The sequence below is a fragment of the Mirounga angustirostris genome, unplaced genomic scaffold (assembly GCF_029215605.1).
Source record: "Mirounga angustirostris isolate CCGP_5_RB_7025 unplaced genomic scaffold, mMirAng1.0.hap1 SCAF_3, whole genome shotgun sequence".
Classification (NCBI taxonomy): Eukaryota; Metazoa; Chordata; class Mammalia; order Carnivora; family Phocidae; genus Mirounga; species Mirounga angustirostris.
The window spans coordinates 195,074,860-195,090,437 of record NW_026991711.1 but is presented as its reverse complement, the minus strand read 5'-3'; the positions used below and the strand labels follow the sequence as shown (position 1 = coordinate 195,090,437).

General features: G+C 57.9%; 1 protein-coding gene across 1 annotated transcript; it reads right to left on the bottom strand.

Moving 5' to 3' along the window:
* Positions 1–1,151: 1,151 nt before the first annotated feature.
* GAL3ST2 (galactose-3-O-sulfotransferase 2) lies at positions 1,152–8,236 on the bottom strand. Its single transcript, XM_045867418.2, is given in 6 exon segments — positions 1,152–3,315; positions 4,002–4,190; positions 4,193–4,288; positions 4,748–4,817; positions 5,405–5,488; positions 8,091–8,236. Coding segments are annotated over 6 exon segments (1,404 nt in total). The 3' UTR covers positions 1,152–2,496.
* Between the last annotated feature and the right edge of the window lie 7,342 nt (positions 8,237–15,578).

Here is a 15,578-nt window from a genome sequence, read left to right as displayed (position 1 = left end):
ATCATCCCCCAAGCACATGACCCCCTGATATACATCTGGAGGGTCTCATGACTCAGGTTTTATTAGACGGTAATACATGACATTTTCCCAACAAGAGCTAGCCCCCTCAAGGTCCTGGAAACCTTGCTTCCAAATTCCTTAGAGACTTACCCTATCCCTAACCCCCTCCCAACTCGAAAGTATATAATGGGCTACTCCTCATGGCCCCATTGCTCTCTTCCTGCCTATGGGTCCTGTCCCCGTGCTTTAATAAAACCACCTTTTTGCACCAAAGATGTCTCAAGAATTCTTCCTTAGCTGTTCATTCCGGACCCCAACGTTTCCACATCAAGTACAATCTCCCCACCTCTCAGGGCCTCACCCAAACCAGGTCCAGGAAGGGCTGTCTAAGCAGGATGCCCACTGGGGCCATGGAAGGAGGCGTCCCACACACGGACCTCAGCATCCCTCTGCTTAGGGATTTGGGGTTTTGGTTTGTTGTTTGTTTTTTCATTTTTAACAACACCGAAGAATGCTTAATAAATAATTTAATCATTTGAGAAACTTTTATTCATAGCAGCTTCGACAATACGGTGAAAAAAATTATAAGTAAGCTATTAACAATCTCTCGTGTCAATCAGTTTAGGAGCTCGCTGTTTTTCCTATGTTACAATTACCTTTCCTCTATAAGCAGAATAAGAGATCTGTGGGTTTTGTTTTGTTTTTTGTTTCCTCGTTGAAGTATAGTTGACATACGACATCATATTAGTTTCACGTTAGAACATAGTGACCCAGCAATTAGGTACATCACAAAACGCCCACAGCCACAAGTGGTCACCATCTGTCCGCACACAAGACCACTGCAAAATGACAGACTATATGCTCTCCCCTGTTCATCATCATTACTTATTCACTCTTAAACCGAACGTTTGTATCTCTAATCCCTTCCCCCTATTCACCCTCCTCCCCACCCCCTTAATGTTTTAACATGACACCAGCCTTTTTAAATGTGGAGAGTTCACATAAAAACCTGTATTTCCAGCTTCTCTTGAAAAATCAGAAGGTCTGGCTCCTGGGCGTCTTCCATCCTCCGTGGCCATCATAGACCCTCCAGGGCCACCTGCCCCCCAACTCCCCCTCAGCATCACCAAGGCCCCGAAATCCCCCCGCCTAAAGGGAGTTTCTGCAGACTCAGTGCTCCCAACGTTTATCGGCTGCAGACGACTTCAGCACTTGAAACCTCCCTTCTGGATGGAGTTCCCGAGCGGGCTGTTTTCCGAGCTCTCTTGCAAACCACACGCACTTTACACTGTAATAAATAACCCCGAATTTCCTCCCAGAGACAGAACCAGTCTACGTTCCTGCCAGCCACAAGGGCAGAGCAAACACCCTCAAATTTCTACTGTAACTCCATGGTCCTGATCGTTATGCCAGAACAGACGCCCTGCCGTGGTGGCGGGGACGGGGGTGGCCACCTGTCTCCCTCACCCTGGCTGGCAGGCTGGCCGGGACGACTCGTGCGAGGGCCTACACATGGAGCCCCTCCCCAGGTGCCCCGGCCAGGCCCCTGGGGTCTTCACGGCTGAGGACCCTCACGTGGAAGGAAGAAGACTGTGGGTACTGGGCAGAAGGGACACAGGGTCTACGCCACTGGTATGCACCCCACTCTAACCTCTGGGCCCCCAAGCAGCCAGGATCACGTCCTACTAGGCAGGGGACCCTCAGTCCCTCCCTGCAATTGACAAACAGGGGTGCCTGGAAGCCACCTCCTCTGGGACTGCATCCAAGGTGGTCTCCAGGACAACAGGGTCTGCTGTAGGTCCATGGGAGCTCCTCTAGCAGGTCAGATGCCACACATTCCAGGGGGGCTACCCCAACAGGGAGCTGTGGCACGAATCCTCAGCTTTTGCTCCAGTTAAACCATTTGTCTCGTAAGCAGTTTCAACATTTCTCAACCTAAAGCCATTCTTTACTTGCAAAGAAGCTTCATCCAGCCCTAGATGGGAAGCTGAACATTCCAGATCCTTACTGCCTCATACCAGCTTCCAAGGGCTGCCAGTGGGTGTCCCACAAGGTCTCTGTAACCAGCATCATGTCCCACAGCCAGCACATTCAGGGAGCCACCTGGGGTCCTTCGGGGACTCCCAGCCCTGCTGCCCAAGGCCCTCTGGATCCCCTGGGTTCGAGTTCTTCTGATGGTCAATGTGCCTACATGTGTTCTTTCCTGGGGCAGTTTGTCAACTTGTAATTTAGTATCAGTGACCTTCCCACCTTGTAAGTCTTTTCTACCTGTTAACCAGGTTCATACCCTCGGACCGAGTGTGCCTACTGTCCCAGAGTGGGGTTCTCAGTGCCTCCAAGAGGATGGATCACAGGTGGGTGCCTTCAGAGGGGTCTTCACCCTGACCAGCAGCTGTCCCAGGAGCCCCCCTCCTCACGAATTGGTGCCATGGTCTCCCAGGGATGACGGGGGGGAGGAGGGGCTGGGACGGGGACCCTGTCCCTGGCGCTGTCCTTCTACTCCAGGAAGGGTATGTGTTTGGGGCTCTTTTCTGGGAACTGCAGGGCATACAAACGGGCCATGTACTGCAGCTCAGGCATGACCATCCTCTGACACATCCACTGCGTCTGGTTGTCCAGGCCCTGCCTGAGGTTGTAGCCCAGGATGTCGGCCTGACCCGACTGGAAGGGGCGCAGCTGGGGGTCGGTGATCTGCGACTTGTTCTTGGCCACGCCGTCCTGCAGGCACCGCGCCATGAGCTCGCGCCGCCGCGCGCGCAGCCGCGCCACTTCGGAGCGCAGGCGCCGCGGGCCCAGCTCGGCGCGCACGCGGGCCCAGAAGGTGCGGTTGAAGTGCTGGTAGAGTCGCCAATCCAGGGCGCACCAGCGCTTGGCGCGCGCCTGGCCCTCAGGCGTCAGGTTGGCGACGCTGCGCGCGCTCCGCGAGTTGAGCCGGAAGGCCACCACGTCGTCCAGCCGCCAGCGCAGCAGGTGCCGCAGCAGGACCACGGACTCGTCGAAGTGCTCCGCGATGAGCATCAGCTGGAAGCGCCGCTCCACGTCGGCCAGGCGCGCGCGCACGTAGCCCTCGTCGTCCGCCTGCGCGTCGTTGTCGAAGCCCAGATCGAACCACATGTTGTTCCTGGCCGGGGCGTTGCGCAAGCCCGCGCTCTGGTTGTAGTAGGTCCAGGGGGAGGCCAGGAAGGCGTCCAGGCTCTCCACGTGCCTGAACGCAGGGACATAGTCCCTGTAGTAGGTGAAGGAGGACTCCAGCTGGAAGACGGGGTTTCTGACGATGGAAAAGTAGAAGGTGCCGTTGGGCATGACTTTCTGCACCTGTGTGGAGATGTAGGGGGAAGGGCTGGTGACTCTCGGGCTCCTTGGGGCAGCCCAGGAGGCTGACGCTCTCTTCTCCCACCTCCCCTCGGCCAGCGCAGGCCGCCGGCCTCCTGGCCGCACCCTCCACCACTATCCAGAGGGACCCTCAAACACTTGATGTGAGCCCCGCCCTTCCCCTAGCCCCCCCATCCTCTTCTTCCCCCCCCCACCCCCCCGCGCCACTAAGCCTTTGGAAGGCAGATCAGGAAAACCCCCACCAAGGAAGTGACCTCTAAACTGAGATGCGAATGACCCAGATGAGGAGTTGTGAAGTGTCCCCTCAAAAGCAGACCATGTGCAAATGTCCTTAGTAGGAAGAGGCCGGCAGGTTTGGGAAGCAAAAGCAGGGGTCCAGAGAAGCAGATGGAGAGAGCAGCCGGCCGAGAGGGTGCCCGCATCTGATTCCAAGAGTGATGGCAGCAGACTGTCAGCAGGGGAGGGGAGCAGGGTGCGCGGCCAGCCTCTCCCTGCCCCCAGGTGAGGCTCTGGCAGGGTCTGCACGTGCACACACACACGGCCTCAGTCTCTCCAGGGTTGAGGCCACAACCACCCCACATGCTCACACCTCGAAGGCACAACCGCATGGAGAGCCTGGGATCGAGTCCCACCACCCGCACCACTCCCCTCCTTTCCACACCCCGCACCTCGGGCAGGTTGAACCTCAGGTGGTTGCACATGATGTTGAAACGCTGCTGTGGCCCGTGGGACTCGGAGCGCTCCATGTAGCGCGCCAGGAAGAGCCAGGGGTAGCCCAGGTGGAAGCGCGAGCCCGCGGGCAGTGCCACGGACAGGTTGTGTGTCTCCGCGAAGCAGAAGAGGATGTTGAGCACCGTGTGCTGCTGGCCGTCTTGTGTGTCTTGAGGAACATGACATTGATGATGGGCGGCCCCTCGGCCTGGCCCCCAAGCAGGCCGGGAGGAGAGCGTGGCCACTGTCAACCAGGGAGGGTCCGTGGACACCCAACCCTGGAGACCCCCAAACCATCTTCTGTCACCAACCCCTCCCCCATCCAAGATCCTTTAACCCACACTTTCCCTACCAGTGACACCCAGACTCTGCACCCCCAACCTCACTCGATCACTGTGTTTCCACGCACCAAGAGACCCCCAACACTGCAACCCCAGAGGACCCACTGGCACAGACCTGATGGCTCCCTAAGTGGCCGCTTCCTCTGTCCCCCCACATACCACAGGTTGGGCCCCTGGGCCCTGGCACCCCCCCTCTGGCCCCAGCCTCCTCTCTGGTCCCCAGGGCACCCAGTATGGCTCTGGCCCTGTGGCCTGGACCACACATCCAGCGTTTCCTGGCTGACCCTCCATGCCGGGACTGGCCAACCTGACTGCAGGCTCAGAGGGTGCTGGTGCCCACTCTTGTGATCCCAAGACGGCACCGACCCAGTTGCGACTCCAGTCTGGAGCAGCAGGTGCCTTTCTGGCCCCAGTGCAAGGCCAGTGATAACCCTGGATAGAGGGGGGCAGGGTCCAGAGGCCTGTGCCAGCCCTGGGGACAATGGGGGAACAAATGGAGAGACCCAGGGAGTTTGGTGTCCCCCTAGGAGACCCAACCCGAGAGGTGGTGAGACAGAGAGAGGAGGCCTGGAGCCACAAGACCTCGCAGTGGCCAGGCCAAACACTGGGCTTACATGGCCATCCCTGTGGACCCTGGGCCTCACAGAGGATGAACCACCAGCAGGAAGGGGAGCAGGGGACCTGACCTTCCCAGACCCACCATGGACCCTAGCCCTGCCTCCTAGCACCTGGTCACCCTCTGCAGACAGCAGCTCTGCCCAAGACATGCCCAGCCCGGGCCCACTCCCACCCTCCCAGAGCCTTGCCCAGAGGCCTGGGCAGCTTGTTGCCCACAGGAGACACTAAGGCTATTGGATCCCCAAAAGGAAGGGCCCACCCCTCACAGGGGGAGGAAGCTGAGGCCCAGTGGAGAGGCATGAACCTCCATGATCACCAGCCAGTGCTGGGTGTGACCTAGAGGTGGACAGGCTGGGGTCGCGGGCACTGCCCTGGGAGCAGGCACCCAACGCAGAACTCACTGTGTGAGCTGCCCCATGTCCATGTGCAGGATGCCGGTGAGCAGGAGCATGGTCAGGGCCAGGAGGAAAACGGCCTGGAAGCACCTGTGGGGAAGAGGGAGCCCTTCAGCCCCCAGTCAGGGGCATGGGAGGGCCAGTGCCACCCCCCATGCCCCCCAGCCATCACTGTGTATCTGTTCCTATTGAGTATGTACCTGCAGCCATCCCATGGGGGCCCTGGGGTGGGGGAGCTGAGGCCCAGGAAGAGCCTGAATCATCAGACTCCACCCCTCCTCGGCCCCCTAGGGCATCCTTCCTGGCTCAGAAGCCAGGAGAAGCTGGGGCGGGGGGGTATGGAGATGGGCGAGCTGATAGGCTCTGAGCAGGGTCGCCTGGGAGACTGTGGCCCAACAGAGGCCCCTGAGCTCACACACCCCCAGGGGCACAGCAGGGGAGGGGGCTGAGAGGTAGGACATCCTGGTATTCTACCACTGGGGGAGGGGGGCCCCACAAGAGAGGCTCTTTGGAGGGTCTTTGTGCGTGCCAGGCACTCAGCAGGTGGGGTGGGGGCAAGGGTCCCTCCCAATCCCCATCACCCAGGGGTGATGTTGTGACCAGATCAGGGAAGAGACAGGACTGGGAGAAGGGGAGCCCCACAGAGTCAGGTGGGGACCTCCCTTGTCCTGCCATCCCCTGGACAAGGGAGCTGCAGCAGCCAAACCACCATCCCACCCGGCCCCACCCCTGCCTTCCACCAAGGTGCCCCTGTTAGGGGAGGGAAGCATCTGCTGGTCTCCTCTATAAGTATTACTGGTGTGCAGGCCACCCCAAATTCACATCCCCAGCCTGAGCTAGCCCCAAATCCCCACTGGGGCAGCAAAGGGTCCAGACTGCAGCTCCTGATCTGCCCCCCAAAGCCCCTTGCCCTTGGTGGACAGCAGTTCCTTCAACCTGCTCTGGCTTTATGGCCCCACAAAGTTCCCATCTGTCCCACCTTCAGTCTTGAGCCACAGCTGCTCACCTCCTACTCCAAGGCTCCCGGGACCATGGCAGCCTGCTGCCCCGGTGGTCCACGTGTGTTCCTGCCCTCCCATGGGCGGCCCACTCTCCCTCAGCAGCCCAAATGACCCTTGCATTCGGAAGCCCAGTATGCTCAAACCCACACCCTTAATTAAAAAGCGACTCTCCAGGCCCCTCCTCTCTCCAGCCACCCCCTTCCTCTACTCCTCATACATCGGGCCTCAGGGCCTCTGTGCTTATGGAGGATTCAGCTGCTGCATGCCTCACCCCCAGCTCCTCTGGTCTCTGCTCCATCCCCACCTTCCCCAGTGACCTCCCTGACCCTCCTGCAGGAGTGCCCACCACCCTGACTTGTTTCTGCCCCAGCCTCCCTGCCACCCGGAGGGGTCCCATACGAATCTGTCCGCTTATAGTCTGTACTGCCCACTGGTGCGTAAGCTCCTCGGTCCCTGGAAGAGCAACTGGTATGTGCAAGATGCTCAGGTCACATTTGCTGAGTGAATAAATGAAGCCAAGCACACATTCCCTCCCCCTGCTGTAGACTTCCCAGTTTGAGATGGCATGGAATGGAAGAGAGAGAGTGATGTGGCAGGGACAGGTTTGGAAGGTGGGGGAGCAAATCTGTTGGTACATAATGTGCTGGGACCCCCAAGTGGAGATACCAGCCAGTGGCTGGAAAAGGAGTCAAAGCTCAAAGAATTGTGGGGGCTGTGACACACATTTGCTCGTCAACATTAAAATGCCACATCACTTAGCTCTTTGGTCCCAAGAATCAGAAAACAATGGTGGATTTTCCTCACCAATCTAGGAGTCTGGAGAGGGGAGGCTGCTGGTTCTGACAGACTCAGCCCCTCCACACTGAGGACGTTGACATCTCTCCCTCTCCAGGCTTGTTGCCTCATGGTCACAAGATGGCTGCCAAATTCCAGACATCACATCAACATTTGGATCAACAAGAAGGGAGAAAGGACAGGGCCAGCCATGATAAAGACTCAAAAAGCCTTCTAGAAGCCCCTAGCAAACCTCTACTTGACCAAAATTCGGTCACATGATCACCTCTAGCTGCAAGAGGGTGCTGAGAAAGCGTTATCCAAGTGTTTACAGCCTCTGTGGTGGGGGAACAGGAGAAGGTGGTGAGTGTCTATATAGCTCTATTTCTGTAAATCTATGGGAATGGTGGGCTGCCGACTGGGCCCAAGCTGGACCTGCTCATGGAAGCAGATACATCTCTGAAAGAAATACAAGTGGCTGCCTCAGATGTGGCCTGGCTGGTGGCCCGGGACCCACATGGCCAGGCCAGCAGCAGGGCCCCTCGCAGCCCAGGGCTACCCGGCAGTCAGGCCTCTGTTCATCCCAACACTGGGGTGGCAGGCACCTCCCAGATGCCAGGTTCTGCAGACAGGATTCATGAGCCCGACGGCCCGGGACATGGAGCCGAGGCCCCCCACCTATGGGCATATGGCAGCGAGCTGGGAAAACCCCCGTCTACAGGGCCTCGGGCGGTCCAGGTTTCCAATTATTTTCCTGACATCTGACTGATAAATGTCCGTTATGTTGCTGCCTGTTACTGATTCCAGCCCTCGAGCACTGAAAACGTCCATGTGCATCGAGGTATCTTGGGCCATGATTTCCAGCAAGCTGACCTGCCACGTGGCTGCTCGGCGGAGAACCACGTGGACCCGCTTACTCAACAGTAGACAGTACCACCCCCACGCGTCTCACCAGCGCCTTGCCCTCGTGCAGACGGGAGTTAAGCTGGGGAGAGGCAGGGGGCTCTTCTTCTGCCTGAGTCAGAATGCCGCCAGGAGGGGCTGCAAACTCTTCAGAGCCCATAGCCCCCGTCACGCCCCGCACGTGGCCCGGCCATCCGACAAGTGACCTATATGGTTTAGTGGACTGTTGACTAGATTCGTTCTGCATCCTGACTTCTTGGAGAGCGGAAGCACCTACACAGACCGACTTTGCAGATGACGACCAGGGCTTGGATTCTGAGCTCTGAGAGGGGTGACCCGGGAGGAGCTGCCCAGCGCAGACCCCTGCCTCCAGGTTGGGCAGACACACCCAGGAAGATTCCACAACTGTCCTTCCCAGGTGGGTTCCGAGTTTTCATAGCCTTCTCCAGAACACCTTCCCGGCCACCTGTTCCCCACAGACATGGATACCACGGAGCGGACTCCCAGGCCTCTCCTTGGACAAGATCTGCGGTCAGAGGAAGAGTTGCAGATTTCCCTGTGTTTGAAGACGGAAAAGGACAGATGGGTCTCTCCGGGAGCCTGACTCCCGGGCCTGAGTCTCCCCAACAGGCTGTGCCCGGCAGGTCAGACGTCTCATGGGCTCCAACAACATGGAGGAGCAATGGGTACCAAAAAGACCACTGAGCAGGGGAAGTGGGGCCGAGGGGGCTCTGCCATGGGGCCCCTGGCCCTTAGGAGGTCAAGTCACAGGTTATGAGGGGACTGGATGCCACAGCTGGACTCTAGAGCTTAGCATCTGGAGAGGACACAGAGAGGAGCTTCCTGCTTGGACGGGGGTTTTTTACATAGGGCTTTACAGAGTGCATAGGAGTGTGACAAGCAAATGGGGAAGGAATTCCAACCAAGGGGAAGTAGGACTGAGAAGCTGGGCTAGGAGAACCAGGCAAGAGGTGGGCACCTCCCTCAGGGTGACACTGGAGCAGCAGGGAGACCAGACTTGGCTAATAGGACACCTCTCTTAACCTTCCCCTGGCACAAAAGTGGATTAGGACGGGCTGACGGTTCGGTGGTGGAATGTCTGTCCACGCACCACCCAGGGGAGTGGGGACGAGGGCACAGCATGCCCAGTCACAGCCCTCTGGCCCTGAGCCTGAACGAAGAGCAACAGGAGGCCCTCACACCTGCATGGCTGTGGCCAGCACCCCTCCATCCTGGGGGAAAGGAGATGACCATATTTCTGCAGAAAATACTCTCAAGTTTAGGGGCATCCAGGTGGCTCAGTCGTTAAGCATCTGCCTTCGGCTCAGGTAACGATCTCAGGGTCCTGTGATCGAGCCCCAGATCGGGCTCCCTGCTCAGTGGGGAGTCTGCTTGTCCCCCTGACCCTTCCCCTGCTTGTGCTCTCTTCCTCAAATAAATAAACAAAATCTTTCAGGGGGGAAAGAGATGCTCTCAACGTTTAATAAAAAAAAGAAATTGGGGGGGTGCCTGGGTGGCTCAGTCGTTAAGCGTCTGCCTTCGGCTCAGGTCATGATCCCAGGGTCCTGGGATCGAGTCCCACATCGGGCTCCCTGCTCAGTGGGAAGCCTGCTTCTCCCTCTCCCACTCCCCCTGCTTGTGTTCCTTCTCTCGCTGTGTCTCTCTCTGTCGAATAAATAAATAAAATCTTAAAAAAAAAAAAATGGGGCATCTGACTGGCTCAGTTGGTAGAGCATGTGACTCTTGATCTCAGGGTTGTGAGTTCAAGCCCCACAATGGGTGTGGAGCCTACTTTAAAAAATAAATAAAATAAAATAAAATACAAAACACTCTGGAAGTTTAACATAATTCCCAAAAGAGAACTTTTAACTAGTAAGTCAACTTTAAAGTTCAAATGGAAGCAAATCATACAGTAATAGCCAGGGAAATTCTAAGTGATAATGAACAGGAGCTCCCTGTCTATACCACAAGGCCTAGAAAATCAGCTCCTCGGTGTTTGTGCAGGACAGAAGGAGCCCAGGGGCGGGGGGTGGGCAGGTGGCTTTCTGGGCAGGGGGCAGAGGGGGCACAGCAGACAGCATGAGCATAGCTCTGGGAAAGGATGAGGCTGGATTTCCACCTCACGCCATCAATCAGAATACAGGCCACATGGGCCACATTTCAACGTGGCCAGTGTGGAGAGCCCAAGGCTGTCCCTCGCTGTCACTGGTGTCCCAACTGGCACCACCTCTTGGGACCTCCGAATTAAAATGCACAGAGCCCTTGCCCAGGGAGGCTGTGCCCCAGGATTCATGCCATGGTCACCACGGATCCCCAACCTCACCACCCGACCTGCTCTACCCCGTGGAGGCCCCACGGGTGGCTGCCAGCCACTGGGCGGAGGGAAGTCGCGTGCCCGGCCCAAGGCCCTGCGCCAGGATGCAGCAAAGAGGCCTGTGGCCCAGAGCTGTGCTCCCAGAGGCCCCCACTGTCCCCGCCTGTACAGCCTTTGCTGGGCAACCGAAGAAGAGCATCAGCGTCCCTCCGTACGGAGCAGGGCTGGGACTCCAGGTGGAGGACGTGGCCGTGGTCGAGAGCCAGGTGTCCAATAGAGAGAGCCAGGTCCGAGCAGCGCCGTTGTGGGGCGGGCAGAAATTGGGGGACCCGGAAGCCCAGGAATGGAGATGGGGGGATGTTGGTGCAGACGTGGAGCCGGGGCTTCATTACAGTGTTGCCCTCCCACGGGAAGCACTGTGTCCTCTTTAACCAGATTGCCAACCTGGGAGCTCGGAACACAGTCTGGCTGTTTTCATGACGGAGGTCCTGTGCCTCACATCGCAAGTATCCTGGTTTGCTAGCTTTCGTTGCCGCTGTCAATGAAATATTTATCCAGCTCCCATTTCTGGGAGCCTACCACCAGAGAAGAAGACCACGTGTTACACATTACGGCGGCCACTTCTGGCCACGCCACCACGCCACCTGTTTACCATGCGCCAAGGTCTCATTCCAGAATTCTGGTGCCCCTGCCGTCTGGGCTTGTCTTGTGCTGCTCCTGGCCCAGGCCCGGAGCCAGCTGCCTCTCCAAGGGGCTCTGGGTCCTACTGGCAGGAATGGTCTTCAGGGACCACCATCGGCGGGCCGGGGTGCTCCCTGCTCAGGGAAGGTGGTAGTTTCGGGGCCCTGTCGGGCGACAGAGGCCAAAATTCCTCATGAGCTCACACTGGTATGTCCAGCTCCCAATTCAGCTAAAACCCCAAGCCTGCAGCTTTTGGAAGGAACCTCTTCCTACTGCGTCTCGCCCCCTTTCTTGAACAGCAGTGTGGTCTCAACCTCACGCGAGAAGGCAGAATCGGAGTCTCCCGTACTTCCTCAGTTGCTCCGTCCACACTGCACCCACAAAACCAAAGCGAGGCCACGCGTTGGCATATTCTGTCCCTCGCCCACACCACCAGTGCGGGAGCGGGGCCCCAGCTGCGCGTGCGTGATTCTCAGGGGGCCTGGGCACCTGCAGCGAGTGACCAAAGAGGGGTCCTCCAGAAGGCCACACCGTGGTCACGGGGTTACACAGTCACGGGCTCTTGCACTAGTCGAGCTGTTTCCACTGAACCCTTCCCTCCCGGGGAAGGTGGTTTGGGGCCCCCTTGGACCCGAGTGCTGAGGAAGCCACAGAGGTTTACGGCCCCCTATGTGACTGTTGTAACCCCGGCCGGCTATGGTTTTATGGCCCCATACGTGACTGTTGTAACCCCGGCCGGCTATGGTTTTACAGCCCCATATGGGAGTGTTGTAACCCCACATGGAACGTCAACCAGGCTGGTTCTACCCCACGAACTTACTCAAACACTGCACTGTTCCACCACATCAAACTCCCTTCTGCCAACCCAGTGTTTACTGGCCTCTTGCAGAGGGGCTCAGTAAAATTCCGGCCCACGCTGACTTTCTGTTTGAGATTTCTGCTTCAACATTTACAGTCACCCCTTTGGCCTTGAGGCAACAGGAATCTGTCTCAGTTCTTCCCAGCTGTACGACTGGAACAAACAGTCCTCAGAGAAATCTGTTTGTTTGTAAAGGGAGGCTCCTCTTTTGCCGAAAAGCCCTCTGGTCCAAACAGCCATGGGGTCTGCAGGGTCCTGGGCTCTGGAGCTGCCAGGGCGCCAGGTGGCCAAGTCTTGGGGCCACGGCCGGGAGCCATTTCCGGGCCTGCAGGTGGGCAGCATGTTCTGCCAAGGGGCGAGACGGGGTGCCCGAGCCCCCCTACGGCCTGTGTGCTCCTCACACACAGAGCTTCTCACAGACACACGTTCTGTACGGAGAGCCCAGTGCATGCGCAACTTTAAATGGGTGCATTGTCTGGTATGTGAATTACACGTCAATAAGACTGTCTAAAACAATCAAAAAAAATTTTTAAATATTCTTAAAGAGCTCAGCTGCCAAAAAATTTGAAAGCAAATAATTGTGGGAATAAATAAATAAATATAGCTGGAAATGATTACCATGTGACATGGCTTCCAAGGGGTCTTAGCTGAAAGGGGCTTCTTACAACCCCCTGGGGCCTCGCCATTCAAGCACGAGGGTCTCTGCCGAGCTCCCTTTCCTTCGGGGGTCGGCCTGCGTGCTCAGTGGACAGATTCCAAAGAGTCTCAGACTTCCTGCATCTGGAATCACCGGGGAGGGGGCTCCAGGTCCAGAGTCCAGGCGATGGGCCTGCTGCTGCCTGCCTCAGGAATGTCTGCAAGGCTCGTTTCCAGCAGTGGCCAGGGGGCCAGCAGGCTCTCGGTCAGGCCTTGCCATTAGGGGCCACATAGTCCCAGCCCGTGACACCAGAACCCCGGCAGCAGAGACCTGACAGCCAATGTCGTCCATCAGATGTGGTGCTGGCCCGGTTCCGATGGGACCCAGGGAGAACTCAAGGTCCCCAGGCCCCAGAGTCCCAGGTGAGCAGCCAGGGGGGCGGGGAGTCCCTGAGCCCCAGGTGAGCAGCCGGGGGACGGGGAGTACCCCAGGTGGGTCTGCCCTCTGGTCCCTCAGGGAGAGTTCCCTGGCATCTGGGTAAGAACCAATCAAAGATCTAAAATCATGGATAATAAACAGTGTTAAGACATCCCCATCACCAGTTCAGGGAGCTTCTGGTTTCACTGAGCTTGTTTACTATGAGGGAGACTCACGAGGGTTTTTATGGAAATGGATTTTTTTTTTTAAAGATTTTATTTATTTATTTATTTGAGAGAGAGCATGAGATGGGGGAGGGTCAGAGGGAGAAGCAGACTCCCCGCCGAGCAGGGAGCCCAATGCGGGACTCGATCTCGGGACTCCAGGATCATGACCTGAGCCGAAGGCAGTCGCTTAACCAACTGAGCCACCCAGGCGCCCCGGAAATGGATTTTTTATATCCAGGATCTCTCACATACACACAAACACACAGAGTTCCATCTGAGCAGCTCCTGATAGACGAACATCCGCCTCACTGGGACTGTAGAAGGACACATGTCTGATGGACATCCAGTAGCCAACCAATTTTAGCCAAAATCTAGAAGAACGATACTGAGCCTCATCTCAGGAGCTGACAACTCAGCCCCACAAAATGCATCTGGCCACCTGCCCAGCCACCCTGACTCTTATCTCGGTGGCTCTCGGTGGCCCCACGGCCTGAGGGAAGCAGAATGGACTAGAAAGAGCTAGCCCCCCACACACACTCGTGCACACAATGGTCAGGTTACAAAGCCCTCTGTCTGTCGTCTGGGCCTCCAGACCCAACCACGGGCTTTCGTAGAACACATTCTCCCTCAGCACATCCAGGGCCCCGACTCAGAGCGCATGTGTAGGATCCAAAGAAGTCAGATAAAGCAGCCCCCGCACTGTTCACCCTTCACATGGTCCTCACTGAGCCCCAAGTGCACCGTAGAGCACAGGGGAGCAGGTGCGGTAGGAGCCTTTAATTAGTGGGGGCCAAGGACAGGACTGACCGTTTCCCAGGGCTCCCTCCCCACAGCCAAACACTTGGCCTGAACGACTGCATCCTCAGAAAACCAGGCTGCAGGCCCCTCCCTGGCTCAGCAGCCCAAGAAACCACAGTGAGGAGCTGGCCTCTGGGACCCCCACGGTAGATCGATGAGTGTGAGTCCAGGGCAGGGCTGCCCAAGGTCTCCCCGAGGCTGGGCACAGCTCCCAGGCTGAAGACTCCGTCAGTGCCAGGGTGGATAGAGGCTACAGGCCAGGGAATCTGGAGCACAGAGCCATCCATAAAGAGGACAAACCAAAAAGGAACAGGGATGGCGTGTCAGACATCCAAACTCAACGTCTCCCAAATAACAGAGGGGAATGTGGGCCACCCTCCACCCAGGGGCTTCTACTAGAAAAAGAAAAGCAGGCCACGTCGTTACTGTCTCCTGGGGGTGTCAGAGGAGAGACGCCCGTCCCTACACCCACCCCCCAGCTGCCTCCCTCCCATCTACTCTTCCACGGCAGGTGCCACCCTGCTTCCGCCCCCATCATGCTTTAGTCCACTGGGAAGGCTGCCCCGGGCCCAGGTGTCCGAGTCTGGGTGGGAAATGTGCAGGCTGTGGGCAGTTCTCATCCTGCAGCCAGCCTCATCCAGCCTCTCTGGCCAGCCTCCGAGCCCCACACGTGCCCTGGTACAGACTGCTTCCTGTTCCCCCACCCCAGGTGGCAGGACAGGCTGTCCTCTTGGAGGGGCGGCTTCAGACCCTCCCTCCCTCCCACCCCAGAGCTGGGGGTGGTTCCTGGGTGGGTGAGCCTGAGGGTGGTGCCCAGCCTGGCCCTGCTCCCGCTCGGCGCCCTGGCTTCCCCCACCCTGCCTGAGGAGGGAAGATGAGCAACCACAGTGCAGACCCCCGGCCTCCGCCCTCCCACCTCCGAGCCCAGCCCAGCCGGCACTCAATTGTGCAAGGACAAACACCAGCATTTTGAAAATAAATGTAATCCTCCCTGGTGCAGAAAGGAAAAGGGACCCCCTTCCTTTTCTCAGAGCATGGACTTTAAAAACTTGTAATTGTGAATTCTTCCTCTGTACCCCTGACATGTGTGTACATTTTTAAGAGCGAAATAGCTTCTTGCCAGTCTTACAAGCCGGGAACGTCTGTGTTCTGCTGTGAGGGGGCGGTCAGGGTGTCAGGTGAGCCCACATGGGATGGCACGACTCCCAGGTGATTCCACGCCCTGTCCGTTTCCCACTGAAAAGGACGCCACACCCCAAGGCCCCAGCCCAGCAACCTGGGCAGAGCTTGGTCCCCAAGGCCCTCCTCAGCCTGAGCCTCCCACAGCGAGCTGACCAGCTCCTCGAACCCAGAGCCCACCAGGCCAGCCAGGAGGACGCCCCCTCTGTGCCAGGCCCTCCCGTCAGAGCCCCACGCAGCCAGACCGCCCCCCCGGCCCGGCCTGCACCTTCCCTCCTCATCAGCAGCCAGGGAGGCCCCACCCCTTCAGCAGCACCCCCCTCACTGACCTCAGGTGACCCCAAAGTCTGCCTGATGCCTGCACGCCCTGCAGCCACGGGGCTGTGGGCA